The 26,297-nt window shown below is 52.2% G+C and overlaps 9 protein-coding genes across 9 annotated transcripts; 3 read left to right on the top strand and 6 right to left on the bottom strand.

Annotated features, from left to right (window-relative positions):
* Window positions 1-632: 632 nt before the first annotated feature.
* Window positions 633-4,537, bottom strand: NCS54_00254100 (Hypothetical protein; the record flags this gene model as incomplete). Its single annotated transcript, XM_053148138.1, has 2 exons — window positions 633-4,143; window positions 4,194-4,537. 2 exons carry the CDS (start codon window positions 4,535-4,537, stop codon window positions 633-635), a joined length of 3,855 nt encoding a protein of 1,284 aa, XP_053004113.1.
* A 1,045-nt stretch (window positions 4,538-5,582) lies between these two features.
* On the bottom strand, window positions 5,583-6,280 carry NCS54_00254200 (Hypothetical protein; the record flags this gene model as incomplete). The annotated part of the gene is made up of 2 exons (XM_053148139.1): window positions 5,583-5,684; window positions 5,741-6,280. The coding sequence occupies 2 exons, from the start codon at window positions 6,278-6,280 to the stop codon at window positions 5,583-5,585; spliced, it is 642 nt and encodes a 213-aa protein (XP_053004114.1).
* Window positions 6,281-7,813: 1,533 nt separating this feature from the next.
* NCS54_00254300 (RING-type domain-containing protein) lies at window positions 7,814-9,855 on the top strand (the record flags this gene model as incomplete). The annotated part of the gene is made up of 2 exons (XM_053148140.1): window positions 7,814-8,228; window positions 9,200-9,855. 2 exons carry the CDS (start codon window positions 7,814-7,816, stop codon window positions 9,853-9,855), a joined length of 1,071 nt encoding a protein of 356 aa, XP_053004115.1.
* A 334-nt stretch (window positions 9,856-10,189) lies between these two features.
* Window positions 10,190-11,764, bottom strand: NCS54_00254400 (Hypothetical protein; the record flags this gene model as incomplete). Its single annotated transcript, XM_053148141.1, has 1 exon — window positions 10,190-11,764. The coding sequence occupies one exon, from the start codon at window positions 11,762-11,764 to the stop codon at window positions 10,190-10,192; it is 1,575 nt and encodes a 524-aa protein (XP_053004116.1).
* Window positions 11,765-12,516: 752 nt separating this feature from the next.
* On the bottom strand, window positions 12,517-13,332 carry NCS54_00254500 (SLATT-fungal domain-containing protein; the record flags this gene model as incomplete). Its single annotated transcript, XM_053148142.1, has 1 exon — window positions 12,517-13,332. One exon carries the CDS (start codon window positions 13,330-13,332, stop codon window positions 12,517-12,519), a length of 816 nt encoding a protein of 271 aa, XP_053004117.1.
* An 810-nt stretch (window positions 13,333-14,142) lies between these two features.
* Window positions 14,143-16,266, top strand: NCS54_00254600 (TRNA (guanine(26)-N(2))-dimethyltransferase; the record flags this gene model as incomplete). Its single annotated transcript, XM_053148143.1, has 1 exon — window positions 14,143-16,266. The coding sequence occupies exon 1, from the start codon at window positions 14,317-14,319 to the stop codon at window positions 16,264-16,266; it is 1,950 nt and encodes a 649-aa protein (XP_053004118.1). The 5' UTR covers window positions 14,143-14,316.
* Window positions 16,267-16,830: 564 nt separating this feature from the next.
* Window positions 16,831-18,339, top strand: NCS54_00254700 (DAGKc domain-containing protein; the record flags this gene model as incomplete). The annotated part of the gene is made up of 1 exon (XM_053148144.1): window positions 16,831-18,339. The coding sequence occupies one exon, from the start codon at window positions 16,831-16,833 to the stop codon at window positions 18,337-18,339; it is 1,509 nt and encodes a 502-aa protein (XP_053004119.1).
* An 87-nt stretch (window positions 18,340-18,426) lies between these two features.
* On the bottom strand, window positions 18,427-20,822 carry NCS54_00254800 (Hypothetical protein; the record flags this gene model as incomplete). Its single annotated transcript, XM_053148145.1, has 5 exons — window positions 18,427-19,963; window positions 20,016-20,208; window positions 20,265-20,459; window positions 20,520-20,688; window positions 20,739-20,822. The coding sequence occupies 5 exons, from the start codon at window positions 20,820-20,822 to the stop codon at window positions 18,427-18,429; spliced, it is 2,178 nt and encodes a 725-aa protein (XP_053004120.1).
* A 2,060-nt stretch (window positions 20,823-22,882) lies between these two features.
* NCS54_00254900 (Hypothetical protein) lies at window positions 22,883-24,445 on the bottom strand (the record flags this gene model as incomplete). The annotated part of the gene is made up of 2 exons (XM_053148146.1): window positions 22,883-24,201; window positions 24,364-24,445. The coding sequence occupies 2 exons, from the start codon at window positions 24,443-24,445 to the stop codon at window positions 22,883-22,885; spliced, it is 1,401 nt and encodes a 466-aa protein (XP_053004121.1).
* Window positions 24,446-26,297: the final 1,852 nt, after the last annotated feature.

The raw sequence follows: 26,297 nt of genomic DNA on the forward strand, positions 1-26,297 counted from the left end.
ACACAGTAAAGCGGCCAAAACCTCTTTCTATACTCCTTAGACCTTCTCCTTGGGCTAATGCAGGCACAGTGAGGCGTCGGGACGGCCCGAGAAGCCAAATTCATGACACCTTTGTCGTCTTGAGGGACTCATCTATTGAGTTTCTAATCACAGGATGCTAGAACTCCTTGACTGGGCTGCATTAAGTCTTGGACCATACTTTCGAGAATTATGATGATTGTAGTCTCTGAAGAGCGTCCGAGGCTGTGCTTTACAAGGTCACGCAGATCAATTTCATACCCCGAACGGCTAGGTGTCTAGCTTGGATCCTCACTAGCAGGACAGCACTATGATAATGATACGATTCAACATCGTGGTTATACGTGTATTCGTAAAGTCTAATAAGCAAAAAATTGAAATCTCTCCCCAGCTCCATTGCTTGTTTTTCTATCGAGACCAAAATGCCCCCTTCGAGAGCCGGGGTATTTGTTGCCGTTCATTCTGTAAATGAAACTGCATCTTGCCTGCAAGGTGCTTCGTGATGCTGCTCCGAGCCACAGAAAACCTTCTTCCAGAGACGCCGCGCAAAAGAGTAACAAAGGCCTGGCCGTAAAAAAATCGTTGTACATTTCCTCCTCCTCTTGTCTTCTGTTTTACAGATTGATCAGGTCCACCTCTGAAAAGTCGGGTGGTGCCCTGCCATAAACGACGCGGACCTTGCTGTCGAGAGCGGTGCCCTCGTTGCTGATCCAGATGTTCTCGCTGTATTCTTGTGTTCGTCGAATCTCGTCATCGCTGACGCCCAAATCATCACGAGGGAGCCACACGGTAGGCCGGCGTGCTCGAAGTGCCTCGTGTTGGAACGCGTGTCGGACGAGGGCATCTCTCTCATCTGGAGTGAGATCCTCGATTTCGTCGTGAATTCCTCCGAAAAGTGCCTCTCCAATAGCTCGCTGGGCCTCGACATCCTTCTGGCGATGCTGTCGCCGGTATTCCGAGGCCTTCTTGTTCTTGTCCTTCGACTTACCCACCGCTGCCAGCTTGCGAATCTGGTTTCCTCCGTCCCTGGCCCAAGTGCCGACCTGCTTCACTGGGCGACGAATGCTACCAAACTTGCGCATCTCAATGTCTTGAGCAGTTTCTGGCTGGTGTGTTTTCTCTTGCTCATCCTCAGTTTCCTCTGGTAACTCATCCTCCTCAAGAAGACCGAGTCGGCGATCCTGAGCTCTCTGAAACGCTTCATCACGCAGCACCGCCTCGTCCTCGAATGTGATTGGCAGATAACGGAAAAGTGGCGAGAAAGAGTAGTTGAGGAGCACCTGGTAGAGGATAGTAAGGATGAGGACAACAATCATGACGATTCCGTGGGCCGTGCATGCGGATTTGCCCTTTTCATCCTTGGTAATGAAGAACAGACCCGCGATGCAGAGCTCCATGAAGTAGATGCCGGTGAAAGTCTGGTTGATAGCACGGGGATACAAGACACCGCCGGTGTCATGCTCAAACCGAGTGACATAGAGCATCGCGTATCGCTGGGCAAACCACAAGAGCCCAAAGGTGATGATAGCAAAGATGGAAATGAGCGGCGCGATCACGCAGTAGATCAGCGCGATACAGGCAAAGTTGGTGTAGATGGGGAAGAAGGCGCCCCATTTGACCTGATTGAGCTTGGTGTTTCGTGACCACTTGTTACGTGCAGTGCTGTCGAGAATCCTGGCAATGACGTACCACATGACCAGCGTTCCAATCTGGAGGAGGGTTCCAGAACTTGTCGACATGGCCTGCAAGATCATGTACGAGAAGAAGTAGTTGGAAGCGCTGGGTAGGTTCGTCGCGAGGAGATCAAGGACAGCTTTGGCAGTTTGTAACTGCTTCACGTTGTTCACCAGCTCGTCGATAGATGCCGCAAAGAAAGACGCGATGGAAACGATGAGGAACACCTGGATGAACAAGAAGACAAAGTAGAAGACCTGGACAAACTCGACCTTTTGCGATCCGGTCTTGGCCCCCTTGAAACTGGCCAGAAAGTCGAGGATGATGGGGATGAGGAAGAGCAGCAGACCGAGCACCACAGCGGGCAAGACACCAGCCACAGCCTTGGCGATGTTGTGTACAGTCGGGTTGTCCTTGAGAAAGTGAAGCCACTCATTATCCTGAATAAGCTGGTCCAGTTGACTCAATGCCGCCGTCCAAGCAACAGGGATTGCCCACAGGAAGATCATGGCGGCAACAATGACAAAGACGAGGGCTGATCGAATCCACTCCTGCCACCAAGTGAAAGCCATGTTGTCCCAGACAACATCCTTGGGAGAGATCTCGTTCATTCTCGGGGCCATCTGCTTGGGAACATGGTGGATGACGCTCTGGCAAGCCATGTGGGCGGCGACCTGGTGGTTGAACTGAATAAAGGCCGAGTTCATCAGGGGAAACCGTTCAGGGTGCTTCTGATCTTCCTCGATCTCCAAGTTGAGACGAGCAAGCTCTTCTCGGCACCAATAGATTGTATCGACCTTCTTGGTGACAAAAGGCACTCCAAAGAGCCATGTGACGCCGAAGAGGGGGAGACGATGCGATGGGCGATTTTTCTTCTTAAGATACTTCTCCCATTCCGCGGGCTGGTCTTGTTCCTCGGTGTAATCAGGGTTGTAGGCTAAGGGATACTCGATGGGCTCTTCTTCGACCTCAGGCTTGACGAATGGCAGCGAGTACTTGATCTTCTGCCAAAGAGTTTTCTTGTTGTCCTCCTTCAGTTGCTTGTATGCCGCAGCTGCAGCTCCCTGGGGGACAGGAGATGTGTAGGCACCAGGAGGAGGCTTCCAGAACTGCCACCACTTGGAATCCTTGGTGGTATAGATGTCCTCAGGGTTCTCAAGTTTCCTCACAGTGTTTCCTCCAAGGCCAATAGGCTCGCGCGAAGGCTTTGGGTTGATCTCAGCTGTGCTTTCGACCGACATTCTGTAAGTGTTTCGGGAGTGGTTGTTCTGGCGGAGCGTCTCCGAGGCCGAGATACGGTTGTCATCTTCCTCAACCGAGGGGCGAATTCGATATCGATCAGAGCTTCGAGAGGGGACACGGTTATCATTCGTCTCTGACAGACCCATGAAGCCATTAGTTGTCTCCAAAGTATCTTCCACGTTGTTGCCGGCCTTAGAAACAACGCCCATAATGCCGTGGCCAACCTTTGAAAGGGGATCGCCTAGGAGTGGAACCTTGAAGCCCTTCGATGAGGCCTTGTCTTCCTCTTCAGTGTTGTTTGCTGATGCTTGGTTGAGAATCTCGTATCGAGATTCGCGAACTCCGGCGTCGATGGTATGAGGAACCTCGTGCTTGTCTCCAGCGTTCATGCCTTCAGCGCTCATGGCAATTCTTTGGGCTTCAGCATCCTCGCGCGCGTTACGCTCAGCCTTTTCTTTTTTGCTCATTGCCCCGAGTTTCATCTCCTTGCGTTCCTTCTTTTCCTGTGACTGCTTCTGCTTCAACTGTGCTTTCTTCGCGGCCTTGATAAGATCCGTTTCGGCCTGCTCGAGCATGAGGTGAACCTTATTCCGTTCCTTAATCTTGTCCAGCAGCGTCGACAAGTCTCGGTTAATCCAGACGTTTCGAATGCCTCCGGGGAAGACGTCAAAGAGGCCCATCAGAGCCTCTTCGCTGAGCCATTTTCCGGGGATAGAGTTGACAAGAACCGTGGTGGCGGAAGCCCTGAGTCGGTGCTCGGCGCTGGTGAGATAATCTTGGCGCACTTTGATGTAGACTCGAAGCTCGAAGAAGAAGACCCAGCAAACCCAAATGACGACGAGAATGGCCATAAGCAAGTGGGCGCCATACCTGCTCGTATTCTTACTACTAACATTTCCCCACGCAAGTGTATCCAGACCCGTCGGTATGGTTTCGTTTCTACTGGCGTCGTCGTCCTTGATGTCGATGTTCTTGCCCCTTCCGCCGACGTAGTTGAGGGGAATCAGGATTGGCATGACAATGCCACAGATGGGAATGAAGATGATGAGGAGTGTCTTAAGGTAGCGAAGGAAAAAGTAGGCGTCGAGTCCACACTTCTCAATGACTTCGCGGTCGCTGTAGTGCCATAGGGTTTTGAGCATGCCTACTACCGTTCGTGGAGGTGGTTCGGTTCGTTCGCGTTCGGGCACTAGATATGTCTTTGGCTTGCTGCAAGAAGGTTAGAGAGTCGCCTTGAGTATATGGAGTCCAAGACTTACAAAATTCGGGCCAGCTTGTTACGCAGGAATAAGAATAGCAAAATCTGAACGGCAAAGACGACCATGGCAACAGCGACCGCAGTAAGGAAGCTGACGATGCCGATGCCCTTGTCTTTGTCCGCAGCACTGTTTTGCGATGGAGTGATACCTATGCCTCCTGAAGATGTCTTGGTAGCTCCGGTTGAGAGAGTTTCTGAGCCGCTGAGAGTCTCCGAGGCCGACAGGGCGGAGGAAGCTATCGTGCTAGCAATGGAGCTGGCGAGGGAGCTGACAATCGAATCGGTCCCGGTGGCCGACGCCGTGTCGGTCACCGAGTCCGCGGTGTCTGTCGCCGTGGAAGACATGTTGGATGAGGAGGTGAGAGTTGATGGAGGTGAAACGTGGAGGAGGAGAGGTTGTTGTGCCCCAGCAGGGGGAGGGAGCCCAAAGTATGTTCCCCAATGTGTGTTGCAATGGATTCTGCAGATAATCAGAGGTGTTGTTGCAAGTGAAGGGCTTCCACAGCCAGTAACGCGAATAACTAACAGAAACAAATTAAACGATAAAGGCTCTCAAAAAAGGTCATGAGAAGGGAAAAGAGTCAAGAAAAAGAGACAGGAGTAGGCGATTAGAGGGTTTGGTTTCCAAGATATTGGTGTTTGGCCTGCCGCCTTCGGTCGCGTCATGATTGGAGACCCCTGTCCTCTTGGGGTCCATTGTGGGACTGTCCATTCCAAGTTGGGGAAGGCGCAACGTCTGATTGGCGGAGTGTGATGGCAGTGATGCTGTCCCCACCGAACTGGCTGCGCTGGCCGACGGGCCAACTCCCCCGCCGAGGAAGGCCCTAGGAGTGGGAGGCAGCAAAAACTGGGCACGTCGTGCGGTGTAACGCTGTAATGGGGGCCGTATGACATCAGAGGCTTCATTGGCTACCCTCCAGCGATGAAACAGGCCCCTGTGCCTGGAATTTTCGTGTGCGTCGTATCTTGGTTGGTTGTCGCGTATTTTGAGCGCTTGTTGGTGAAGCGCCGTTGAAGTCTTTGGGCGCCTAAGAAATGGATTAGAATAGAAACATTCATATCAAAGGCTTGCCGCCACGAGCGTTGCGTGGCTTGCTTTTTTTGTGCTGTTTTTGTTCATCCTTTGTATAACTTAGATGAGCATCCTCGCCTTTGTATCTCGCTCCCTCGTTTCGAATTGATCAACATCCTCGGCTGGGGCCGGGCACATGGACCATCCCTCACTCAACAATCTCCAAACAACATGGGCCGATCTGACAATCAAGGACACGCTCCAAGCAGGGAAATGTGGCACGTTTAATCGTTTCAATCGTGTTCATCGCTGTCAAATCCATCGTCTATCGTTATATGGTACACTTGTGCTTCTACTCTGGTGCATCCTTTTGACTACCTATTTCTTGCAGTGGTCTTTACCTGGGCAATACGCAAGGGGATCGCCTCCAATACCCAGGAAACCACCACAATCGCCATCCTTGTGAACGATTCCAATAGACTGTGTTGTTATTGTTAGCGTACTTGATCTAATAATGATAGTAAAGAACCACTCACCTCTCCCTTAAAGTTGTAGTAATAATGACGGTTCTGGTGACTGCAAGCCAAAGGCGCAGTATCGCAGTTGGGCAGCGTGAATCGAAAGTAGGCATCCAAAATGGCCTGCATCGGTGCGCGACTGGGGATAGCATTCGTCCACCCTTCCCATTGCGCTTCAAAGACGCCCTTATAGGATCTCTCGCCACCGCCGTCCTTGGTGATTTGCTCCTGGCCCGCAGCGATTATATCGTCGACGTATTCGCTTGGCCACCACTTCTCCTCAGGGCACCACAAACCCGTATAGTGTTGCATACCCATGATGCAGGCGATGTTTTCGTCTCCGGCGAAATATGGGACGTACCAGTAGGTGCCCTTTCCGATGGTTGACACCCAACAGTACTTGGGGGTGTCGCCGCGCTTGGTGACATTTCCATCGTTGTGGGCAATGCCTGGGGTTCCGACTCTGTAGTTGGATGGGAGACCTCTTACTGCCATTGCTGAGATGCAAGATGGGAATAAGCCGAGAACGGCAGAGGTAATAAGTAGAGCCAAGCGCATGTTGAGATTTGTGAGAGTTGAGCTGATGACGTGCAGGATGAAAGTGAGAGCCTTTGAAAGGACTGTGACTGAATGGGTGAGTCTGATGAGTCTTCTTATCCTGTCCCTGACATGATGGTATATTGAGGCTTTATAGATGATTACATTTGTGCCGAGCAACAATACATTGAGGCACTGTTGGTACTATGCCAAGATATCACTGCCCAGCAACGGCGCCTATAAGTGGCTGTGAAGCCCCAGCAAGAGTATTTTTATTAGTTACAAGGGCATCGCTCCTGTTGGTGAGTATCGGCTAGAATTGGTCCCCGAATGTGATTCCCTCCATGCTGCCTCCCTGAACGATGCACGCCTAGCCGGGCTGAGATCCTGTCGAGGTCCCCTTGCTAAGAGCACCATAACAGTAACAGATCGTAAAGCTTTAGCTGGTTGAGCTTGTCTACTTGACTGGATGGGTTGGAGTTGCCAAGTCGCCAAGTCGCCGGATCCTTCAACTGGCTGGGGTAGCAATGCAGCCCACTAAAGATAGGAGCAGGATACATGACAAGCGAAGTTCCAGGGGCTTAGGCGTGGAATACCATGCAGACGGCTGACATCCAATTATGAGTTGCCAGCTAGAATAAAAGGCCAAGGCCTCGTGGCGCAGTCAAGTTAAAAGCATCCTCCACCGCCAAATCAGGAGGCCATTGCGGAGGATGAGGCTGAGGTCCTGCCTCCCACATCGATCGTGCATACACCAACAGACAAATAAAGACTAACGCTTGTAAGTAGAACATGAATATCTACAAGGAAGTCCTCCCTATCTCTTTAATTCATGCCAAAACTGGATGAGATGGGATTGAGATGAGACGATGAGAACGTAGACCGCTGTCACGTCTAGGTTGAAACGCTTTATTGGCCTGGTAACCGCGACGCATTTATAGGAGATTACTATCGTCAAATTAAATATTAGTGAGGTACAGGTTTAAAAAACGTCTCATCGATGTAATTAAAAGAAATATAGAACTTTAACTCCATGATCTCTTATACATCATTATCACTCAGACTATAGGTTAAGGGGGATGAATGGATCCAAATTTGCTGTTCCACGCAGCCGGTATCACTACGGCATAGTAAGTATAAGCTAGCAGTTCATCTATAACTGAGTAACAATGAGGTCTCTCATGGTCCTTACACCAAGGAACAATTGTCAGCTCAGGAAAAAGGCTTCCATGGTATTGATGGTGTTGTTGGCCTTTGTTTAACTCGAGTGTTCACCAGTGTCCCATGTTCTCGTTCCTTTTCTGGAAGTATTCTCAAGGCCTAAGTTGCACTCTTGAAACTGTATTAGTATTGTTCTGTCTAACTACAGACAAAATGTGATTAGTAGAACATGCCAAGTCTTCTCTTTGACCCGGGTGCCATGGCTGAGCACAGTGTTCACAAATATTCGAGTTCCTGGCCATGTACAAAAAGACAAGAGTTTGACCCCATTACAGAGCCTCAACACGCTTATCGAGATTTTGCTCTCTGTAAAGCCCATCCACCGGTTTCACCATGTCTTCAGATGAGGCTCACGAGAGCACCCCTGCGTCTCCCAGGGAGGAGGACCAGATCAATGAGTGGTACTGGCCGGTTCTTCGGAAAATTCTTGAAAAGGATCCCTCAGGGACGGATCGGTTGAACCTAGAATGCATGATCTGCGATTTGCCCATGTCAGTCAAGGTCGACAAAAATGGTGGAAACAAAAATGAATCTGTCCATAGAGCATTGATTCTTCCCTGTGGCCACCAAGTTGGCACCAAATGCATGCACGAGTTCAATGTGTACCGTCGGCAAAATGGCCTTCATTTCACCTGCCCTCTCCATTGCGAGCCGCTCCATCACCCAGAGTGCGGATGCTTCCTCTTTTGCTGGCACATGCCCGACAAGGTGGAAGATTTTGACGCCAAACCGTTCTGCAGGGCCGAAGGTATGCCAGTGACGCCCAAATGCGGACCATGCACCTTGAAGGATGTGGGACGGTGCTTGACAACCCTCACTAGTACCTTTGAGCCTAAGTTTTTTGGGGAGCTGAAATCATTCGAAGTCGTCTATCAGGTCCAAGTCCTAGATTTCATCTGGGGAAGGTTGGCGGGTGACGAGCGCAAGTGTGTCGCGATAGACATACCCGATTCCATGCACGATCTCTGCCGAAGTATAGAGGCCAAGCTAGTCGCTCTCTGCAACATTCCTGGTCAAACCGTGAAAGATGGAGACGTGAAGATTCGCTTGTTTAGGTACAGCGGTCCCCTGGAGATGGATAGGCGATTTGTACGTCAGATAACCCAGCCCATCACTGCCCCGCGACAGACGGCGAATGATCAGACAACTGACGAGACAAGGCAGAGCATGTGAGCTGCTGAAGACAAGAACACATGAAAAAGGTAGTACAGTTTCCACATTTGTGTTAATATTAACTTATTTACTATACAAACTGAGATGTGATATGCATGTCCTCAAGTTTCAGTCATGTGCTGGGACACGGAACGTTTTTAAAGGAAGCTGAACACGGTTGAATAGCTCAAGAATACGACCTATCAAGTCACGTAAGTAGATGAACTTACAAATTCATAGGTAAAGTAAAGGCTTCCCACTCTTCTATATATAGACCTTGACTCTTCGGTTTGCCCCTGACTTTCCCCCCTTCCCCCTTACACCCACTCACGCAGACACTTCGACATCTGCCAACTAACACACTTCTACCGAAACCCGTCTTGACACCTACAATTCTCGAGACTCACTTTTTTTATTATCAATCTTTGGATATTTCCTCATCTTGGCCAACAACGTTGACTAAATACGACCCATCTTCCCCAGGAAAGCCTTCCGTGGTATCCATTATGTCCCAGGAATCCAATAAGGTAAGTGATAGCTTTTGGCCATCGCTAAAGAAGAAGTTAGAAGAAGACAGTATCAACTTTGGTAGGCTCGATGTATCGTGCCAGATCTGCTTCGAGTCGACAACAGTTGGCGGGCGGCCATATAGTAGTCTCGGCTCCCAGCGGGACCACAGGGCATCTATCTTGGCCTGTGGACACATCTTTGGGGACAATTGCATTGCCAAGTACCTCAGGGAGTGTGAGAAGGAGGATGGGAGCGATCCCAATTGTCCTACGTGCCGAGCCAATCTCCAGCACGCGGAATGTTGCCATGCCTGCTTGGGCGTCCCCGTGCCCAATTGCCCAACCCAGTTATCTACTGTTCTGCCTACCCTCTCAGAAGGCGGCAAGATTGCAGAGGTTTGCTGTATGTGCGAGCTGGCCGAGGTTGTCGAATGTCTGATCCACGAGATCATATTGACTACTCCAGCGCCTGCCGATCATTTCATCTGCGCCATTGCACACTTGCCGGGAGAGAAATTTTGGGTGAAGCCCTTTGAGAGTGGAATCCCCCAAGGATCTGAAGCTGAGTGGGAGATCCAAATGTCTGAGGCGCTCCAGGAGTTGCTCAACGAGTCGGAGAGGCGGCTGAGGCAGAAGCATCTCCATGCATGGAGCACGGGTAACCTCGCAGGATTGAAGTTGGAGCTTCACTTCTATACGGATGAGGGAGCATGAAGAGAGCTAGGTGAAGAAAGAACAGGAGATAGTTGGGCTGTTTAGGGAACATGTCGAGTTAACCAGACCATCCTTAGGACAATAGGTAGCCAACAATAACAATTATTTTTACTTAGAGCCTACACTCATCAATCACTATTCTCAAGTGCATGTTCATTTCTTATACGGAGATGGGCTTCATACAAACATCACACAGCACTGAACAAGTTACTACGTCCCCATGGTGACACTTTGAAATCGTATGATATCATTCTCTTGCTTTGAAAGACACTAACTAACCCGCCACACACATGATACACGTTCAACGTAAGAAATTCCTTTCTTTTCCTTTGACTCATGACGCAGCAGAAGCGGCCGATTCCCAGATCAGCACAATCACCGAGTCGGTCACGTCCTCCACGGACCTCTTGCGCGACGTCGCATCCTCAACTGCGCCCCTCTTGACGTACGCTTGCCATACATCTCCTTCCTTGGTCATTGCCGAGTCCATCAGCTTCCAGACATTGCGTCTCCCAGTCCAGAACAGCATCTTTCGGTCCGTCGGGTCTTCGTCCAGTTTGACGGGGCCGATGACAGACTTGCGTCTCGCCTCGGCTGACCTTCCTACCATGGACAGTGGCATGTCTGCCAGGTTCATGCCGTCTGGATACTCGGTGATGGTGTAGCCATTGACAAGGACCCAGTTGTCACGAAAGCGGTAGCGCTGCAGGAAACATGCCTCGCCGCAGACATCGGTTACGAGGTGAGCCAGGCTGGGGGTGAGGTGGTGCCTCTCTTCGTAGTCGTGCAGCGCCAGGGGCTGAACGCCTGTCTCGTAGCTGTCGATGTGGGCTGTATACTCGTCGTTGTGGCTGGGCGAGTAGAAGCTCGGAAGGATATGCATCCTCATTCTCGTGTGCTGCGTCAAGCATTCTTGGAGAACACCGTCCCATCGTTTCTTGTCTGTCGGGTTATCGGCGCTGTCACCAAAGCAAGGCAGCTGTGGGATACGCGATATGGCAGGCCGTGTAAGAAAGACGGCACCACCACCGTAGGTAGTCATGAAGCCCTCTCCGATAGCCCAGTCTCCTCTCTCGCTCGGAAGTCCAATGTAGAGCTCTTTATCAGAGTTGAACGCAAACAGGCGTTCCTGAAGATATGACAGGTTGGGTAGGAAGATCTCCTCGTCGAGAATGCCGTACCACTTCTTCCTCTGGCCGTTTTGCGTAAGCTTAGCACCGAACCCCTTGATAGTTTCGATCATGCTAAAGTATCTCCTCGCAGCCGACATTGGGTTTGTAGAGGTGGTGACGTAGGCGTCGATACCGAAAGTATGTAGGACGTTGTTGAGCTCCTTGACCTGCAGGCTATCGGCCTGATCAAGCATAAGCACAAAGCTCGCTCCGTTTCCGTGTTGATTTCCTCCAGTCATCCAACGCGCCCAGTCCTTGACTACGGCGTAGTCATCTCTAGCCACGCGCTCAAAGCTAGTCGAGACAGCGAATAAGAAATCCGAGGCGTCGACCTGCCCAGGGCGAGGACCTCCGGGAACGGGGATGGTGAGCTCTTGGTTCGCGACCAAGTCTCGGCGGACAGGTTCGCGCACGTCGACAACTCTAGGTTGGTTTGAATGAAAGTCTGCGTCAATGTTCGTAAGTGACGTCCACTCAGAGTCCTGCTCCGAGATTCGTATTTTCCATGCGGTCCATGACGTGTAATTCGAGAGACCGATCTGTCGTGTCAGCCGGTCCAAGTATTGTTCTTCCGGTACTGGGCCGCTGATGGCGATTTCACGATGGTTGTGACTGATCGTGTCCCCTCGAGACTGTGATAGCCATCGCGTATGAATGAAGAGAAGGCCAAAGACGACCAATAACACCAACTGAACAACTCTTGGGGGTAAAGATGGGGAGCTAGAAAGCATAACCATGGCTTGAAATGAAGAGAAATCAAACCGCCAGAAGACGATCTGATTACCTATCCAGTAAAAAAAGGAGTGACTTGGGTGGGTAGAATCTGGATGGTTGTCGCCTAACGACTACAACAGAGGCATGGTGGTGCAAAGGCAAAGCAACAGAAACAACTTCTGAGACGGGGGAAACAAAAGGTCGCACGCGAGGAAGGGCGAATCGAGCCATTTAAAGCAAATTAACACTAGATAGTCAACGGTTGCGACGAATTTCCCCATGCGGCACAGTCATTGTGAAGGTCATCGTCCCCTTGTTTAGTGTAGATAGGGTGTAGTGGGGGTTGGCCATCCTTCGAGGCCATCATGAAACTAAGCGCCCCAGTTTCTAGGCGTGACATGACCCTGCGCACCCTGGTCGTGTCATGTCGTCTCAAGAGGGGAAATCCAGGGCAGGCAATTAAACTGTGACAGGGTTCATGGCGTGGATGCCAGCCGATCACTTTTCCATATCAAGGCCGTTGGCCGTATTCAACATGCCATCACCAGTTGACGTCAAATCTTGAAGAACGCGTGGAGCCTGCATGTATCAAAGTTGCAGATCTCTTTGACTCCTATCTTTTGATGCCAAGGATACATCTTTTTGACCAAGTAGACAGTCTGACTAACATGGTGTTTGTCGATAAGCAAGCTAACGCAGGTACAAGTGCCATTGCGAATTAAGTCGATTTTGGGCGTCGACCCTGAAAAGAGCGCATCCTCTCTCAATCCCTGCATCATTTACCAGGTCGCGTCGCCGGACTTTGGTCGTCTTCAGAGCTAGCTCTAGTCGGCTTTGGTGGTGTGACCGTCCCAGGTGTCACCGATGAGACGCTACCTCTTCTGACTGGAGTGACATGGCTTGGAGTGTACGTCGCCGGCATATTGGCCTCGACGGTTGTCTTTGCGTCGTGGAAGAGGTCGTAGCACTGTGCAAGTACTTGATCAAGCGTCAGATCAGCGCGCACTAATCTTGTCGTGAGAATCTCTTTGATGTGGTCCTCCACCTCTTCAAACTCGGCCATGTCGTAACGGTATCGATCCGGAAGTCCGCTATTGTGCAAGAGAGCCAGAAGCCCTGCAATTATGGTGTTTGCTGCGCCAAGAACAGTGATAGATGTACCGTTGACGAAACTAAAGGCACCAAGCGCAGTGAGGCTGGCGCCGAGAACAAGCTGCACAACCAAGAGGCCCCAGCGGACGATGCTGGCGAGGTGGAAGAAGTAGAAAGAAACAGACCTCCGACGAATGACATCTGCGTATAGTCCTGGAGGGAAACCCTTGGCTGGCCACCACCAGCTAGTCGGGACCACGAGTGCATTCTCTTCCGTATCCCGAATGGCGCCAACACCACGAGCGAGAACAGTCCACTCATTCGATGTAAGGAATCTGTGACGAGGAACCTGAATCTGGTCTTGCTCGCGGGATGTCTTCAAGTAGGCACGCCCATTGCCTTGTTCGTTAGATGCAGGAGGCTGGCGGGAAGAGCCAAGAGGGAGGGGCGGGAGTGCTGGCGGGCCGCCGTTTCTGCTGGAACTAGAATGATCTGACATTGGGATGTTATTGGTATTGCAATCTTGACCAAGTGAATGGAAATTAGAGGCGTTGTTGCTCATTGAACGAGGCTGTTGACTGTGTTAAAGACCCGGTCTCGCGGGGAGATGGGCTCTTCTTGTAACTCACAGGGTGAAAGGAATGGAGAAAAAGAGAGTGTCGATGTTGATGAGATTAGAGTAGGCGATTGGATGCTTGAGGTTGTGATGACTACCTAGCACAAGATGAAGAAGCTGTGTGATGGCACCTCAAAAATTAACAAGGGCCTCCATCTTGATGGCTGATACGCTCTTCCCTTGAACACCAAGATCCATGCCTGCCTCACGAGTGGCCATTGGGATACAGAAAGAGCACTCGGTTGATATGTTCAGGGCAGTCGAGGGCACTTGACCTCATCTTGATCTTATAGACTGGGTAGGCGATTATGAGAAAGGATCAGGAGTTTAGCCTGACGCTATGCTCCAGGATGCTGATCTGAGCCATCGTTCTCCAGGTAAATCGCGTTTAACTCCTCACTCAGAGGATATTGCTGGGCAACATCAATCGGAAGATAACATGGATTCCATAATTGATGAATTCTCGTTAATGAATGTCAATTCAACCTATTACATCCATACCATCCAATAGGAAGCCAATGATGCACTCAAGAACGAGGCTTCTTCAGCCACCCAGATTTCTATGTGGGTGTTTGCACTCACCGCCTGCCGTTGTCGTCCTGCGAGTGGCAGAATCTCCATTTTTTCAGCTTCCACCACGAGAAGCTCTACTCTAGAGCCATACAAATTCTCTTGGTGCAACACTTTTGCATGCTTCGAAGTGCTCGGATATTACGGCCAGTTCTTCGCGCCAGTGCGGGACTTGGACCAAGGAACCCATCCCTCCTCCTCCATCTGCGCACCGCTCTTTCCAACTCGAATCGCGGCCATCAAATTCTTTGCGACAAAACACCTGCGCAACGCTTGTTTTCCACAACCACCAGCAACATGGCGGATAACAAAGTCGACACAGAGGTCGTAAGCCTCGATGGCAAGGAGTACAGAACCGTAACGGAGGGAAAGGCGACCATCCTCGTTCCCCAGGGCGCCAAGATTGGTGAGGATCGCGGCGAGGTGCAGCAGGTCTTTTACAACCCGATCCAGCAGTACAACCGTGATCTGTCGGTTCTCGCGATCAAGACCTATGGAGAGATGTCCATTGAGAAGAGAAAGGGGCAGTTTGAGTCGAGGATGAACAAGCAGGGCAAGAAGCGAAAGCGCGACGATGACGAGCAAAAGCCTACCGAGTCCACCTCGAACCCCCCACTTAAGGATGCGCAAGCGACCGAGGAGGGTCCCAAGGCTGAGGAAGCCGAGAACTCTCAACAGCCAAAGCCATACAAGGCCCAATTCCGAATTCTCGACGCGCTGTCGGCTTCAGGACTGCGCGCGCTCCGATATGCCCACGAGCTACCATTTGTGACCTCTGTAAAGGCCAACGACTTGTCTGACTCGGCCGCAGAGACGATCAAGATGAATGTCAAGCACAATGGACTCGAGGGCAAGATTTCCGTCACACAAGGTGATGCTCTTGGTCTCATGTATCGGGGGATTGCCGACGACCTATCCAATAGAGACAGGACTGGCAACCCCGGCAGAGCCAACAAGTTCGACGTTATCGATCTCGACCCTTATGGCACCGCTGCGCCTTTCTTTGATGCCGCTGTGCAGTCAGTGAGAGATGACGGGGGTCTTCTTTGCATTACTTGCACGGATAGCGCAGTGTGGGCAGGACACAGTTACTGTGAGAAGACGTTTGCTTTGTATGGAGGCATCCCGATCAAGGGATTGCACTCGCATGAAGCTGGTCTGCGACTCGTTCTGAACGCGGTTGCCACCTCGGCAGCTCGGTACGGCCTTTCGATCGAGCCTCTCCTCTCCCTCTCCATCGACTTCTATACCAAGTTCTTCATCAAGGTGACAAAGTCTCCGCAAGCCGTCAAGTTCCTGGCAGCGAAGACCATGCTGGTCTACAGCTGTGACCAAGGCTGCGGCGCTTGGGAGACTCAGCCTATGATGAAAAGCAAGCCTGCGCCCAACAAGAAGGGCACTGGCGCATTTTACAAGCATAGCATGGTACAGGGACCAACCGCAGATCAACACTGCCAACACTGCGGTACCAGAATGCATATCAACGGTCCCATGTACGGTGGACACATTCACTCCCAGGAGTTTATCCAAAAACTACTTGACCAGATTCCTGGCGCCGACCGCTCCGTGTATGGTACGATGCCGAGACTCGAGGGCATGCTCCGAACGGCGCTTGAAGAATATCTACCCGGCCCCGAAGTCAAGGAGCCCGTGGACCCCAAGGACGCTCAGCTTGCCACACGCGACCTGTATCCTTTCTTTGTCATCCCAAGTCGCTTGGCTAATGTGGTCAGCTGCTCGACCCCGAGCGAGGACATGTTCCGAGGCGCACTGATTCACCTAGGATATCGTACTGCACGGAGTCACTGCCGACCAGGTAGCATCAAGACAGATGCTCCATGGTCGACCATCTGGTGGGTCATGACCGAGTGGATCCGGCAAAAGTCGCCCATCAAGGAAGCCAATATCAAGAAGAATTCGGCCGCCTGGAAGATACTGAGTGATGCTGGGATTGTTGGGCAGGACAAGGCCGAGACTGAGACTGAGACTGCAGAGAACGGATCGGAAATGGAAGGCGTGGAACAGTCGGCTCCATCTTCAGCAGTCGCCGACACAAAGCCTGCGGATGCGACGGCGACAAACGGGAAAGATGAAGGTGTCCCAAGCGAGATGGAGTTGCGCAAGTCTCTCGTCTTTGATGAGAACCTGGCTCGTCTTGCGCGCAGGCGAGGAGAGCAGAAGTATGTGCGATATCAGATGAACCCACGAGAAAACTGGGGTCCTCTGAGCAAGGCAAGCAGCCGGTGATACTGTGCAACTAGACGGGATACCTTGGACCTAATTGCTCTCCATGATGGCTACCATAAGCGACAACGGGCGGGCGGATTGGACGAGACGAGATGAGACGAGCAAGGCCTCAAGGCAAACGGATTGCGCAAGCGTCGGCGATTATGGACATATTCAATGTTCGTCAGCAAAGCCGCTAGCCCCACCAGAAGCGCCGAGAGGAGGGCCAAGATGCATCCTTGGTATAACCCTCAAACTCATCCATTGCATTGCACGCTTCTCGAAACCTCGACTGCTAAGCCTCTGCCTCTCGCTCAGTCTTGCCAGATATCGCCCATCGCCGCGTCGTGCGACTTGATGGCGTCCTGTCGCATTCCTTACCTCTGAGTCTCGTCGCGATTGGTTAGATAGCTCGCATTATCCGCAGGAAGAGACACCAATATCACCTCTGTCGCCAAATCGCACTGCTAGCTACCTAGTATTAAAGACACTGCAGCCTTTCTTGTTTCATTTCCACCTTTAACGAGACCCTCTTTCTTTTCTCACATCATCTTCTTTGCATCCCTTGAACCCTACCTCGGCACAATGGGCTCCAAACAACCATCCACTGATCTCTCGAATGAGATTGTAATCGTCGACAATGTCTCGATCGTCGGTGACAATCTGACATGGACTCGGGCCGAAGTTTCCGAGCAGGCTCCTCGCCATGAGCTCTTGTTTGTCTTCATGGCAGGCAAACTCGGCACCGGACTCGACTTTCTGCTCTGTTTTCTCAAACAAGATCTCGAAAACAAGGAACACCCTTTTCAACTCTCGGTCCTGAGGACCACGCAGATACCCTCCGAACTCCTCGACCTCATGGTCACTGGGCTGCCTCCCCATCTCCAACATGGGGTCACCAGCAAGTCTGGAATCACAAACCATGTCGACATTATCGTTTCTACAAAGTCCGGCACGGGGCTGGCCCTGACGGTCTGGCAGGACGTACTGCAGCCCCTGTGGGACTTGGTTGCTAGGCACAGGGTGCGCACCGATGGTTTGACGGTCGATTCATCCAAGTCACACTACAGGGTCACCGTCACAGAGAGCCCAGAGACTGTTCGGGAATTCTCACGGCAACTGTGGGTTCCTGATGGTGGACGATCTAGTGGGAGGACCGTCGTGCTTCTCAGCGGTGACGGCGGTGTCGTGGACCTCCTGAATGGCTCTGATGGAGATGAACCGCCTGAAGTTCCTCCTTTGATTGCCTTGCTGCCTCTAGGGACGGGGAATGCCCTTTTCCATTCGACTCACAAGCCTCTTTACTCTGACCCAGGCCCAACACCACTCGTCTATGGTCTACGAACTCTCTTCCGAGGAGTGGCCCATGACCTCCCCGTCTTCCGGGCATCCTTCTCGCCTGGATCCCGCATCGTCACATTCGCCGACAAATCCGCCAAATCACCCTCTACCGCCGCCGACCCAGCCCAGTTGCAGAAGCAAGAGACATCAGTGTCGCACCTCCAGGGGGCCATCGTCGCCAGCTACGGTTTCCACGCGAGCATCGTCTATGAGAGCGATACCCCTGAGCACCGCGTCCACGGGGACAAGCGCTTCGGCATGGTCGCTCAGGAGCTCCTGCGCGAGTCTCACGCGTACGCCGCAGAGGTGTCTATCCGCCGTCGTGGTTCCACCGCCTTTGAGGTCATCCCCCGCGACAAGCACGCCTACGTTCTGACGGCCCTCGTGTCGAACCTCGAGCGCAAGTTCACAATCTCCCCCGCAACTCGGCCCCTGGATTCGCGGCTCAGGCTTGTCCACTTTGGTCCCATCGGCGGTGAGCGCACCATGAATGTCATGCTGAAGGCGTATGAGGAGGGAAGCCACGTTGACATGAAGTGGGATGATGGCGAGCGTGTTGGCTATGATGAAGTGGACGAGGTCAGAATTACTGTTCTTGAAGATGACGAGAGGTGGCGAAAGGTTTGCATCGATGGTACCATTGTGGAAATTCCCAAGGGCGGGCAGATGAGTGTCAAGATGCTGGATCACATCATTGTCAGAATCTTGGCCGACACTCATCTCTGGGAGGGGCAAAGATCCTCGGAACTATGATAGTGTCTGATAGCTACTAGTAGCTGCCGAGATAGGTTGCCAGGATTCCTTGCAAAGTCCGTATTGACTGACACATTAATCGCACCGTTAGAGAAGTTTCTTGACCCTCTTCTCCATGAGTTTCTCAAACTCTTCCACTCCGTTCTCCAGCTTGCTCATCTTGCCTCCCTTCAACCGATACACCACCCGCCTTCTCAAGCTCTCCTCTTCCTCATCTTCATTCTCGTCGTCTTCTTCGTCCTCCATAGCACCTTCAACTGCACCGCGCATGAACCATCGGTCGTGGCTCACTAGGATTACAGCGCCTTCCCAATCCCTCAACGCCTCCCGCAAAGCGGTCACTGTTTCGTAGTCAAGATGAGTAGTCACCTCATCAAGCACGAGACAGTGTGGACGACGCCAGAAAAGGCGCGCAAGTTCGCAGCGGACTACTTGCCCTCCAGAGAGCTTGCTAATGGGTACATCAGAAGCGATACGACCAGGCAGACCGAGCTGGCCCAGAAGGCCGCGAATATCTCCCTCGGTGAGTTCCCCATCAACTTCTCGAGTGAGAAGAGCAAGGGCGGTTAGGGTAGGCTCTGAACGGCCGAGGGCCTGTAGCGCATCAACGGCATGCTGCGAGTAGTATCCAAGCTTCAAGCGAGGATGTGTCGTGACAGTTCCAGAGGTTGGCTGCGTCTCCCCGACTAGGAGCTTGATGAGTGTCGACTTTCCTGCACCGTTCAAGCCGAGTACGCCGATGCGATCACCCATACCGACAGAAAGGGTAACGTCTTGAACCACAAGAGGTGTCTTGGCCGAGTATCGGAAAGCGACTTTCTCGAGGGATATCAGAGCCCCAGGGAAGCGCAGATCAGGGGGCTCTGGGAGATAAACCACCACCGGCCGGTCCTCGGGTGGGATATCAATCTCCTCGCGGGCCGTCAAGTGAAAGCCAACGAGGTCTCTGTTGAGTTTGAAGCGACCGCCTCTCGCACTGACCTGCAACCCCCAGCGATCATCGAGCTTCTTCTGTCGCGACTTTGCCTGGCGGAGCTTGTTGGTATCATCGTTGGCCTTGCCGGCTTTGATGTTGGCGGCGATGGACTTTTCGATGTGAGCCTTTTGCTTGTCCTGGGCGTCCTTCATCTTGGTGAGCCATTGTTTGCGCTCAGACTGCGATGCTTCATAGGTGGGCAAGTCTCCGTGAAAGTAGGTGAGCTGCTTGTCCTTGAGTATAAGTAAATCGGTGCAAAGTGAGATGAAGTCGCGATCGTGGGAGACGAGGATGAGAGTCGGGGCTTGGTCAGACTCTTCAAGGCTTTGCAGATAGCGCTGAAGCCACATGATTCCAAGCAGGTCGAGGAAGTTTGTGGGCTCGTCCAGGATGAGGATGTCGGTTTCCTGGACTAGAGCGGTTGCCAGAGCAGCTCGCATGTGCCAACCGCCCGAGAGACTCGAGATTGGCTTCTCCATGAGGGCATCGCTAAAGCCCAGACCGGTGAGGATCTTCTTGGCCTGTGACTCGGTCTCTGAAACCCGAGCTGGGTCAACTTGGATTTGAAGATCAGCGAGCATGTCGACAGCCTCCTGCGTTTCAGCTTGGAGAGCCTCTGGCGAAATATCGTCGTTCGACTGCTCTAGCCTATGGGCGTGTTAGGGACAAGGTCAAGTCTCAACTCTCCAGGGACACGTACAGAGTATTTGACTCGGCGACGACCTTTTCATAAGCCGTCAAAGCCTTGCGAGCCTGCATGCCACGGGCACCACTGCGAAGCCGAGCATCTTTATCGAGACGGAAGAGGCGCTGCTGGTGCTTCTGGTGTTTGAGTCGTCTAAGAGCTCGAACAGGGGCAAATGGGTCAGGGGCGTTTACACCCTCGGAAAGATCTAAAAAGTACCTGAGATGAGCTTTGTTTGTCTTGGGGATTTTAAGTCGGGATTACCTTTGATGTCCTGTTCAACGGCCTGCTTGGCTGTGGCCTTCTCGATCACCTGCTCGAGAACGGATAGGCCTTCATTTCCCACTTCTGATGTGCCCTTGGGCTTCTCGTCCACAAGTTTCGTCTGCTGGAGAATAGCAATCCGAGTCTCCTCAGGTATGCCGGGGATGAGCTTTTCGGCAATCGCCTTCAGCAAGGCTTCGCACAGAAGTGTTAGTCCTCAATAGTGCAATATTGATTCCGATTGGCTCATCTTACTGGACTTTCCCGTTCCATTCCGGCCTACGAGAGCATAGCGCTGGCCCTCCTTCAATCGCAGCTTGGCGCCGGCAAGGATCTCGATGCCTTCACCTCTAGCCTTGCCTTTACCCTTGCCAACGGGCTTCTCACCCGAGGTGACAGTGATGGTGACACCATCAATGTCGAGCTAGAGATTTTAGTATGCAAACCAAGGATTGGATAGTAGAGGGGCTGTACCTCACGGTGGTTGGTGATTTGGAAGCGCGTCTGCTTGGAATTGCAGAGGATGGTTGCTACGGATTCCGAGGCCATCGACGTCATGTTGAAGATGTTGAATTAGAAGTAGGGGAGGCGAAAAATGGAAGGGGAATAAAATCGGGAATAAAACAGCTAGGGAAGGTGCAATGAGAGATGCTCTTGCCTTGATGATTAAGTCCTGAAAGACCAGGCTCTCATCAACATAACATTCTGCCGCTGCTGTTTAAGTAGATTCTTTGATGATTGAAAGTCGCGAATGTGGCGGGTAAGCAATTGTTCGATTCCCATCAGCCACACTCTTTCAATAACCATCTTGTCGTCTGGCGCCACTGCCAACGCCGACTCAACTGAAAATGCCGCCATCACATCGCACAATAATGCAGTGACTCACACCGAGTGACTCGCAAGTCAACCTCCACACGGGCCATATTCTAGGGGTTAGAACAAGATCAGCATACGAAATTGGGTGAGAAAGGTCGTTTTTGTTGTTTTCATATGCGCAATGGCTTGATTGACTCACAATTCTTGTCACAACGAGATGTGCGTCGCCTCGGTCCATTCCTTGGCAAGTCACCAAATAGGGAGGTGGCCAGATGAAGTAGTTAACTACCTACCTACCCAAGTTAATAGAGTCTCCCTTTAATAACCGATTCTCAAAGGTAGCCATACTTAAAAGTCAAAATAGAACAACTAGCTGTCTCCCTATTTTATCATGGTTGCTGGCTAAACCTTCCATATCCTTTCATCCTCATTCTTCTGCGGAACGCCCATCCACATCTCAGTACATCATCATAGCATTTCCCCATTTACCACAACTCTTGATCTTGACCCTTCAGATATTCTCTATTCTACCTTCATTCTGAACTTGTTCTCGAACTCCGTACTTGTCGTTCGAAAGGTGGAGCAAAGCTCCGCATCTACCTTGATCGCCGACCCCGGGCTCCACTCGCCCGATATTACGGCCGGAGCCTCCTCCGGGTCGCTTTATATAGTCACGCCGTTCTGACGGGCTTTTAGAGACTCCATTGACTAGTAACTAGATCTAAGAGTGGGGGTAATCTGGCTAAATTGCCTCTTTCGTGAAGTGTGAAGTGAGACTCAGTAAGCGAGCGAAGCATGACTCTGCAAAGGCTGTTACAACCGCATCTGAGATAAGCCAGTATAGAGTTAATCAAGATTACGCTGCGGGAGTGATTGACAAGAGATTCTAACATTCCTAGACTTCTTATAATAACAGCTCATGGATTAATCACAGCAAGGCGCGGCTAGCGTGAACTGTAGTCATTATCCTGCCTTGTTTGACACATACCCTAGATTCACGTAAAATGCTGGAACGGTTGAGGTTATCACAACTCTTGCTAGTTCCCGATTCAATCTAAACAGCTGTGTATATATACTCGAATTTCGTGTATTTACTCAGAGTTATCGTAAACATAGGTAGACAGGTTATGTTGGCTCCCTTCGGTGATGGGTGCTGTTCATCCAGCTCTTTTGTCTGTCTCTAAACTTCTCCTAGATTTGCCCCTGTCAACTCGACGCGATGGTGTATATGCAGAGCTTCTCAAAACTTTCTCAAGGTTTAACTTTTTGTGCCTTGACATAAAGCCCTGTTGCCGCATAAATTGGTTCCGTCCTCGGTGCCTTTGCTGTCCGACTGCGAGCAGACGAGGAGGCTAGTGTAACGGGCGTATCGTCCACATAGCCCAGCTTATTGAGAAAAACTCAAATAGAGCAAGCATCGATTAAAACTTCGATTAAATCGGGAGCTTGAATGAAGCACTTTGCTGAAGACATGAGAAATCTGCCGGGCGAGACGGGAAGAACTAGCTTAGGGAATGGGTACGAAATCTGTTTCAACGAGTGACTTGACAGCATCTTATGGTAGTTTTCAGTGTCAACATCGGCATGCTACATTCACCATTCGATTACAAAGCGTTACATCATGGATAGAAACACCGAGGAAAACTACGTTGTCAAGGTAAGGAGATAAGGGGACCAACCTTCTGGCATCAAGCGGCACGCTCGAGGCCCTGTGTTAAGCCGAAGTCAATCCTCGGAGTTGGGTCACGTAGAGCATATCAGATAATGTACATAATTATGTTGCTGTATTTCAGCTTTGTTTTCTATGCGTCTAGATGGTCGTGCTCTACAGCAATAAACCGTCCCTTGCCAGCCCTCATCGTTCGGACATGTTTCGCCACACTCTTGGCCATCTCGATAGATTCCCTATAGCTCGCTTGCTCAGAGGGCAAGGCATCCGGACCAGGGGTCCATCCCGTGTAGAGCCGAAGCTCAGTGATCTTGCCCCAGCTGTCAGCCCAATTGACAAAGTCGTGGCCAGATTCAGCACACAGGGCCTTGAACCAGGGTGAGCAACCGGTGAGGTCCAGAAACTCGAGCGCGTATAGATTCCTACTAAACATGCGCAATACGAGCAACGCCTCGCTCCAGTCGTGATCGAGGGAATGGGAGTACAGATTCGTGCCCCCGTACGGAATCTGGCCCCCCTGGGGAGTGGCCACTGTCGACATCCGAGCCCGGGGCGTAAAGCACGGTTCGGGCCAGTACGCAAGGCTCAGGTGGGTGAGCGTCGTGAGCTTGGATGACAGTGCAATGAGCTGCCTCCAGGATGCAGACGAGGCATGATGAGGATGCAAGGCGAGCGACAGGTGGGTGAGGTTGGGCAGCAAAGTCCGAGGAGGGCTGGGGATCGCCTCGGCTGTGTCCCAGGATTCTTGAAGCTCTGACGCGGGTTCCTGCTCCTTCGCGGGAAACAGCAAGTCACTAATATCCTTTAATCTCATCGAACGGCCAATGGACCCCGATAGATCAAGATAGTTGACCTCTAGGTTTGAAGTAGCCAGCTCATCCAACTCATCCTCGTCAAAGGTATCCGGCGGCGGCAGCAGAATGATCTTGAGATCACTGATGGACAAGCCGTCCTCGCTCGCGATTCCGACGTAACGGATCAGGGCTGACTTGAGATGGTTGGGCACAAAGTACAGATGATACTGGTTGTAGACTCGGTGGAAGCTCCAGTCGCATGCGAGCTTCCGCAAAACGATATCTATCATACTCCCACGGGAAGGGAGGTAGGTCCCCGGCAGGCAGGAATCTTGCAGGCCCCTCTGGCTCAACCGCGAGGAGCTCGAGGAGGCCTCAGCAGAGGGATCCGCGGGGCCGCGGGAGACCCAGCTCCCCGGCGGAGGAGGACCAGCAGGGAGTCTTCTGCCATGGCCGTCGAATCTCTGGCGAGTGATGTGTCGGGGAGCAGGGGCTGGCGTCTCGGGGATCTGGAGGATCTCTCTGATGGCGGGGGGCACGCTCGGAGCTGTTGCAGGCAGGGCTGGCGGGGAGGCGGCGGCACCGGCGGCGGAGGGGCCAGTCGAGGTACGACGTAGGTTTGCTAGGAGCTCGTTGACGCTTCGGGAGGGCTTGTCTGCTGAGCACAGCTTGTGAGACTCTGGCTGCCACGCGGTTCTGAGGTATCTGGGGAGGGGTTCGAAAGGAAGCAAGCCGAGAGGTGGCCGGGGGTTCGGGCGAGCACAGGAGGGGCGTGTGGCGAGAAGTCAAGGGGAAAAGGGGACTGGATGGATGAGCTTACCAGAGCCGCCAGATGAAGAGGCTGCCGGAAAAGCCGCTGGAGTTGGCTTGAAGGACCTGATGTGGTTTCTTTTCTTCGGCATGCCCGGGGAAGAAGCTGCCTCTTTCCAGTAGGTAGTGGCAGGCGAGCCGAGAGGGAGTGAGGGCAGAAAGAAGCTCTGGAAATCGAGGTGCAACGTAAAGGTATTTGTCTAGGATCGTGTATCAACCCCGATGAGTCAAGCTGACGCCCAGCGTCTGTTTGTCGCGTGGGAGAGAGTGGAGTTGAACTGAGGGATGACGATGATGAGATGAATCCATGGAAGAGTCATCAGCGCAAAGAGTCATCCTGATCCAAGCCATCCATTTCCAGCTCTCCTGCCGCCGCCCTAATCAGCTTTGTCTCACTGGAGAGAAGCCATGACGGCAGGGTGACTCCAGGCTGGGCTTAGTGGTCTCACACCCCCAGCAGGCGCTAACGCCACTACCGACAGAGCCCCCAAGCCCCTGGCAGACAGTCCGTCTGGGCGTGGAGTCCTGGTTGGGTAGGTGGATAGGCGTGGAGGGAAGGCTGTGAAATGTGACTGCAGATATCCAGATCCATCCACTGTTGCTCATCACACGCGGCAATTGTTGACATATGGACGGATCCAGCGTAGAGCATGGTCAGATCATGTCTAAGCAAATAGCACAGCCGACTCAATCTCTTGCCGATACGCCCTCAAGGCCAACCGCCATGGCCTCCTCGCTTCGCCTCGCTTCACCTCGCCTCGCTGCCGTCTCGCGGCCCAAATGCAGCCTTCATGCGTCAACCGGCCCCCAGCAATGACGTGCATGCATACTCGTCCATATACCAAGCCGGTGTACACCGAGTATCGAGAAAACACCGGGTGATGGGCATCATCTGCTGCGTGGGTAACGGTCTCTGGAGCCTTGGAGAGAACCCCCCTCTACATGTCGGATCGCGATTCTATGCTTCGAAGAGCATCATGTCGTGCACACCCACCAAATCCCGTTTTTAGAGAAGTTCCATACTCCTTTCGACCAGCCATGTCCTGACGGGCTCATAGAGTGTGTTGATGAGTGACGGCTGTGTCTGAGGACTTGCAAGGATAGATGACATGGACTGCTCGGAAACCTGCATGTGCCCAGAATTAGAGCATCCAGTTCTGAAATCAGCATGCCCCCATAACCCTGCAATCTAGGTCCCTTGCCATAGGAGAGTTGGATAGGTAGGCATGAGATGGCTAGTTGTTATTGGTAAATTCTCCCGATTGCCTCGACGACTTCCGGGGACCGACATCTCAGCCAGTGCTGGATATCCGGAAATAGCTGCTGGTCTTCTGCTATGTTCCATCAACCTTGGAGTCCCCATTCTGAGAATCTTTGCGTGTAAGTGACCTGTGGCTGGAGACAAGTGGTAATGAACGTTGCTTTCTCGATCGTTCCAGGCAGGAAAAGCCTTGCCCGTCGGCAAGGGTTCATGAACCAAGGGCGCCTGCGTACCTGGTTTCATCCATCGAAGCTGAGGGGTCGTACAGATTATCCTTCCGGCCATCTATGGCGGACAGCCGCTGGGTGGCGCCGAAGCTTGGTGGTCAATGTCCGCATTGTTGTTGGCCAAGTCGGCATGATGAGTTCTATTCGAGGTGGTGGCTTGGTGCCTGCAGCCTTTGCGGCCATGTGCCCTTCAAGGCTCGAGAACACTCGCATAGCCGGTTCAGATTCAAGGGCAAGCTTGTCCCTAAATTAAGGCAACAAGATCCGTGACGACCCATCTCAGGATGCAGCAGAGGGTCATGAGCCGGTCCATGCCATACCACCCTGGCCCGTGTTGTTTCAAAGCGAGCATGGCAATCAGGATAGCAATCGACAACACATCCATCTCATCCTCGAGGGGGTATTTGCGGCGCCAATACGCCGCCCTGCTTGCTTGGGTGCGGCTCATTGGTTACC

The sequence above is a fragment of the Fusarium falciforme genome, chromosome 2 (assembly GCF_026873545.1).
Source record: "Fusarium falciforme chromosome 2, complete sequence".
Lineage (NCBI taxonomy): Eukaryota > Fungi > Ascomycota > Sordariomycetes > Hypocreales > Nectriaceae > Fusarium > Fusarium falciforme.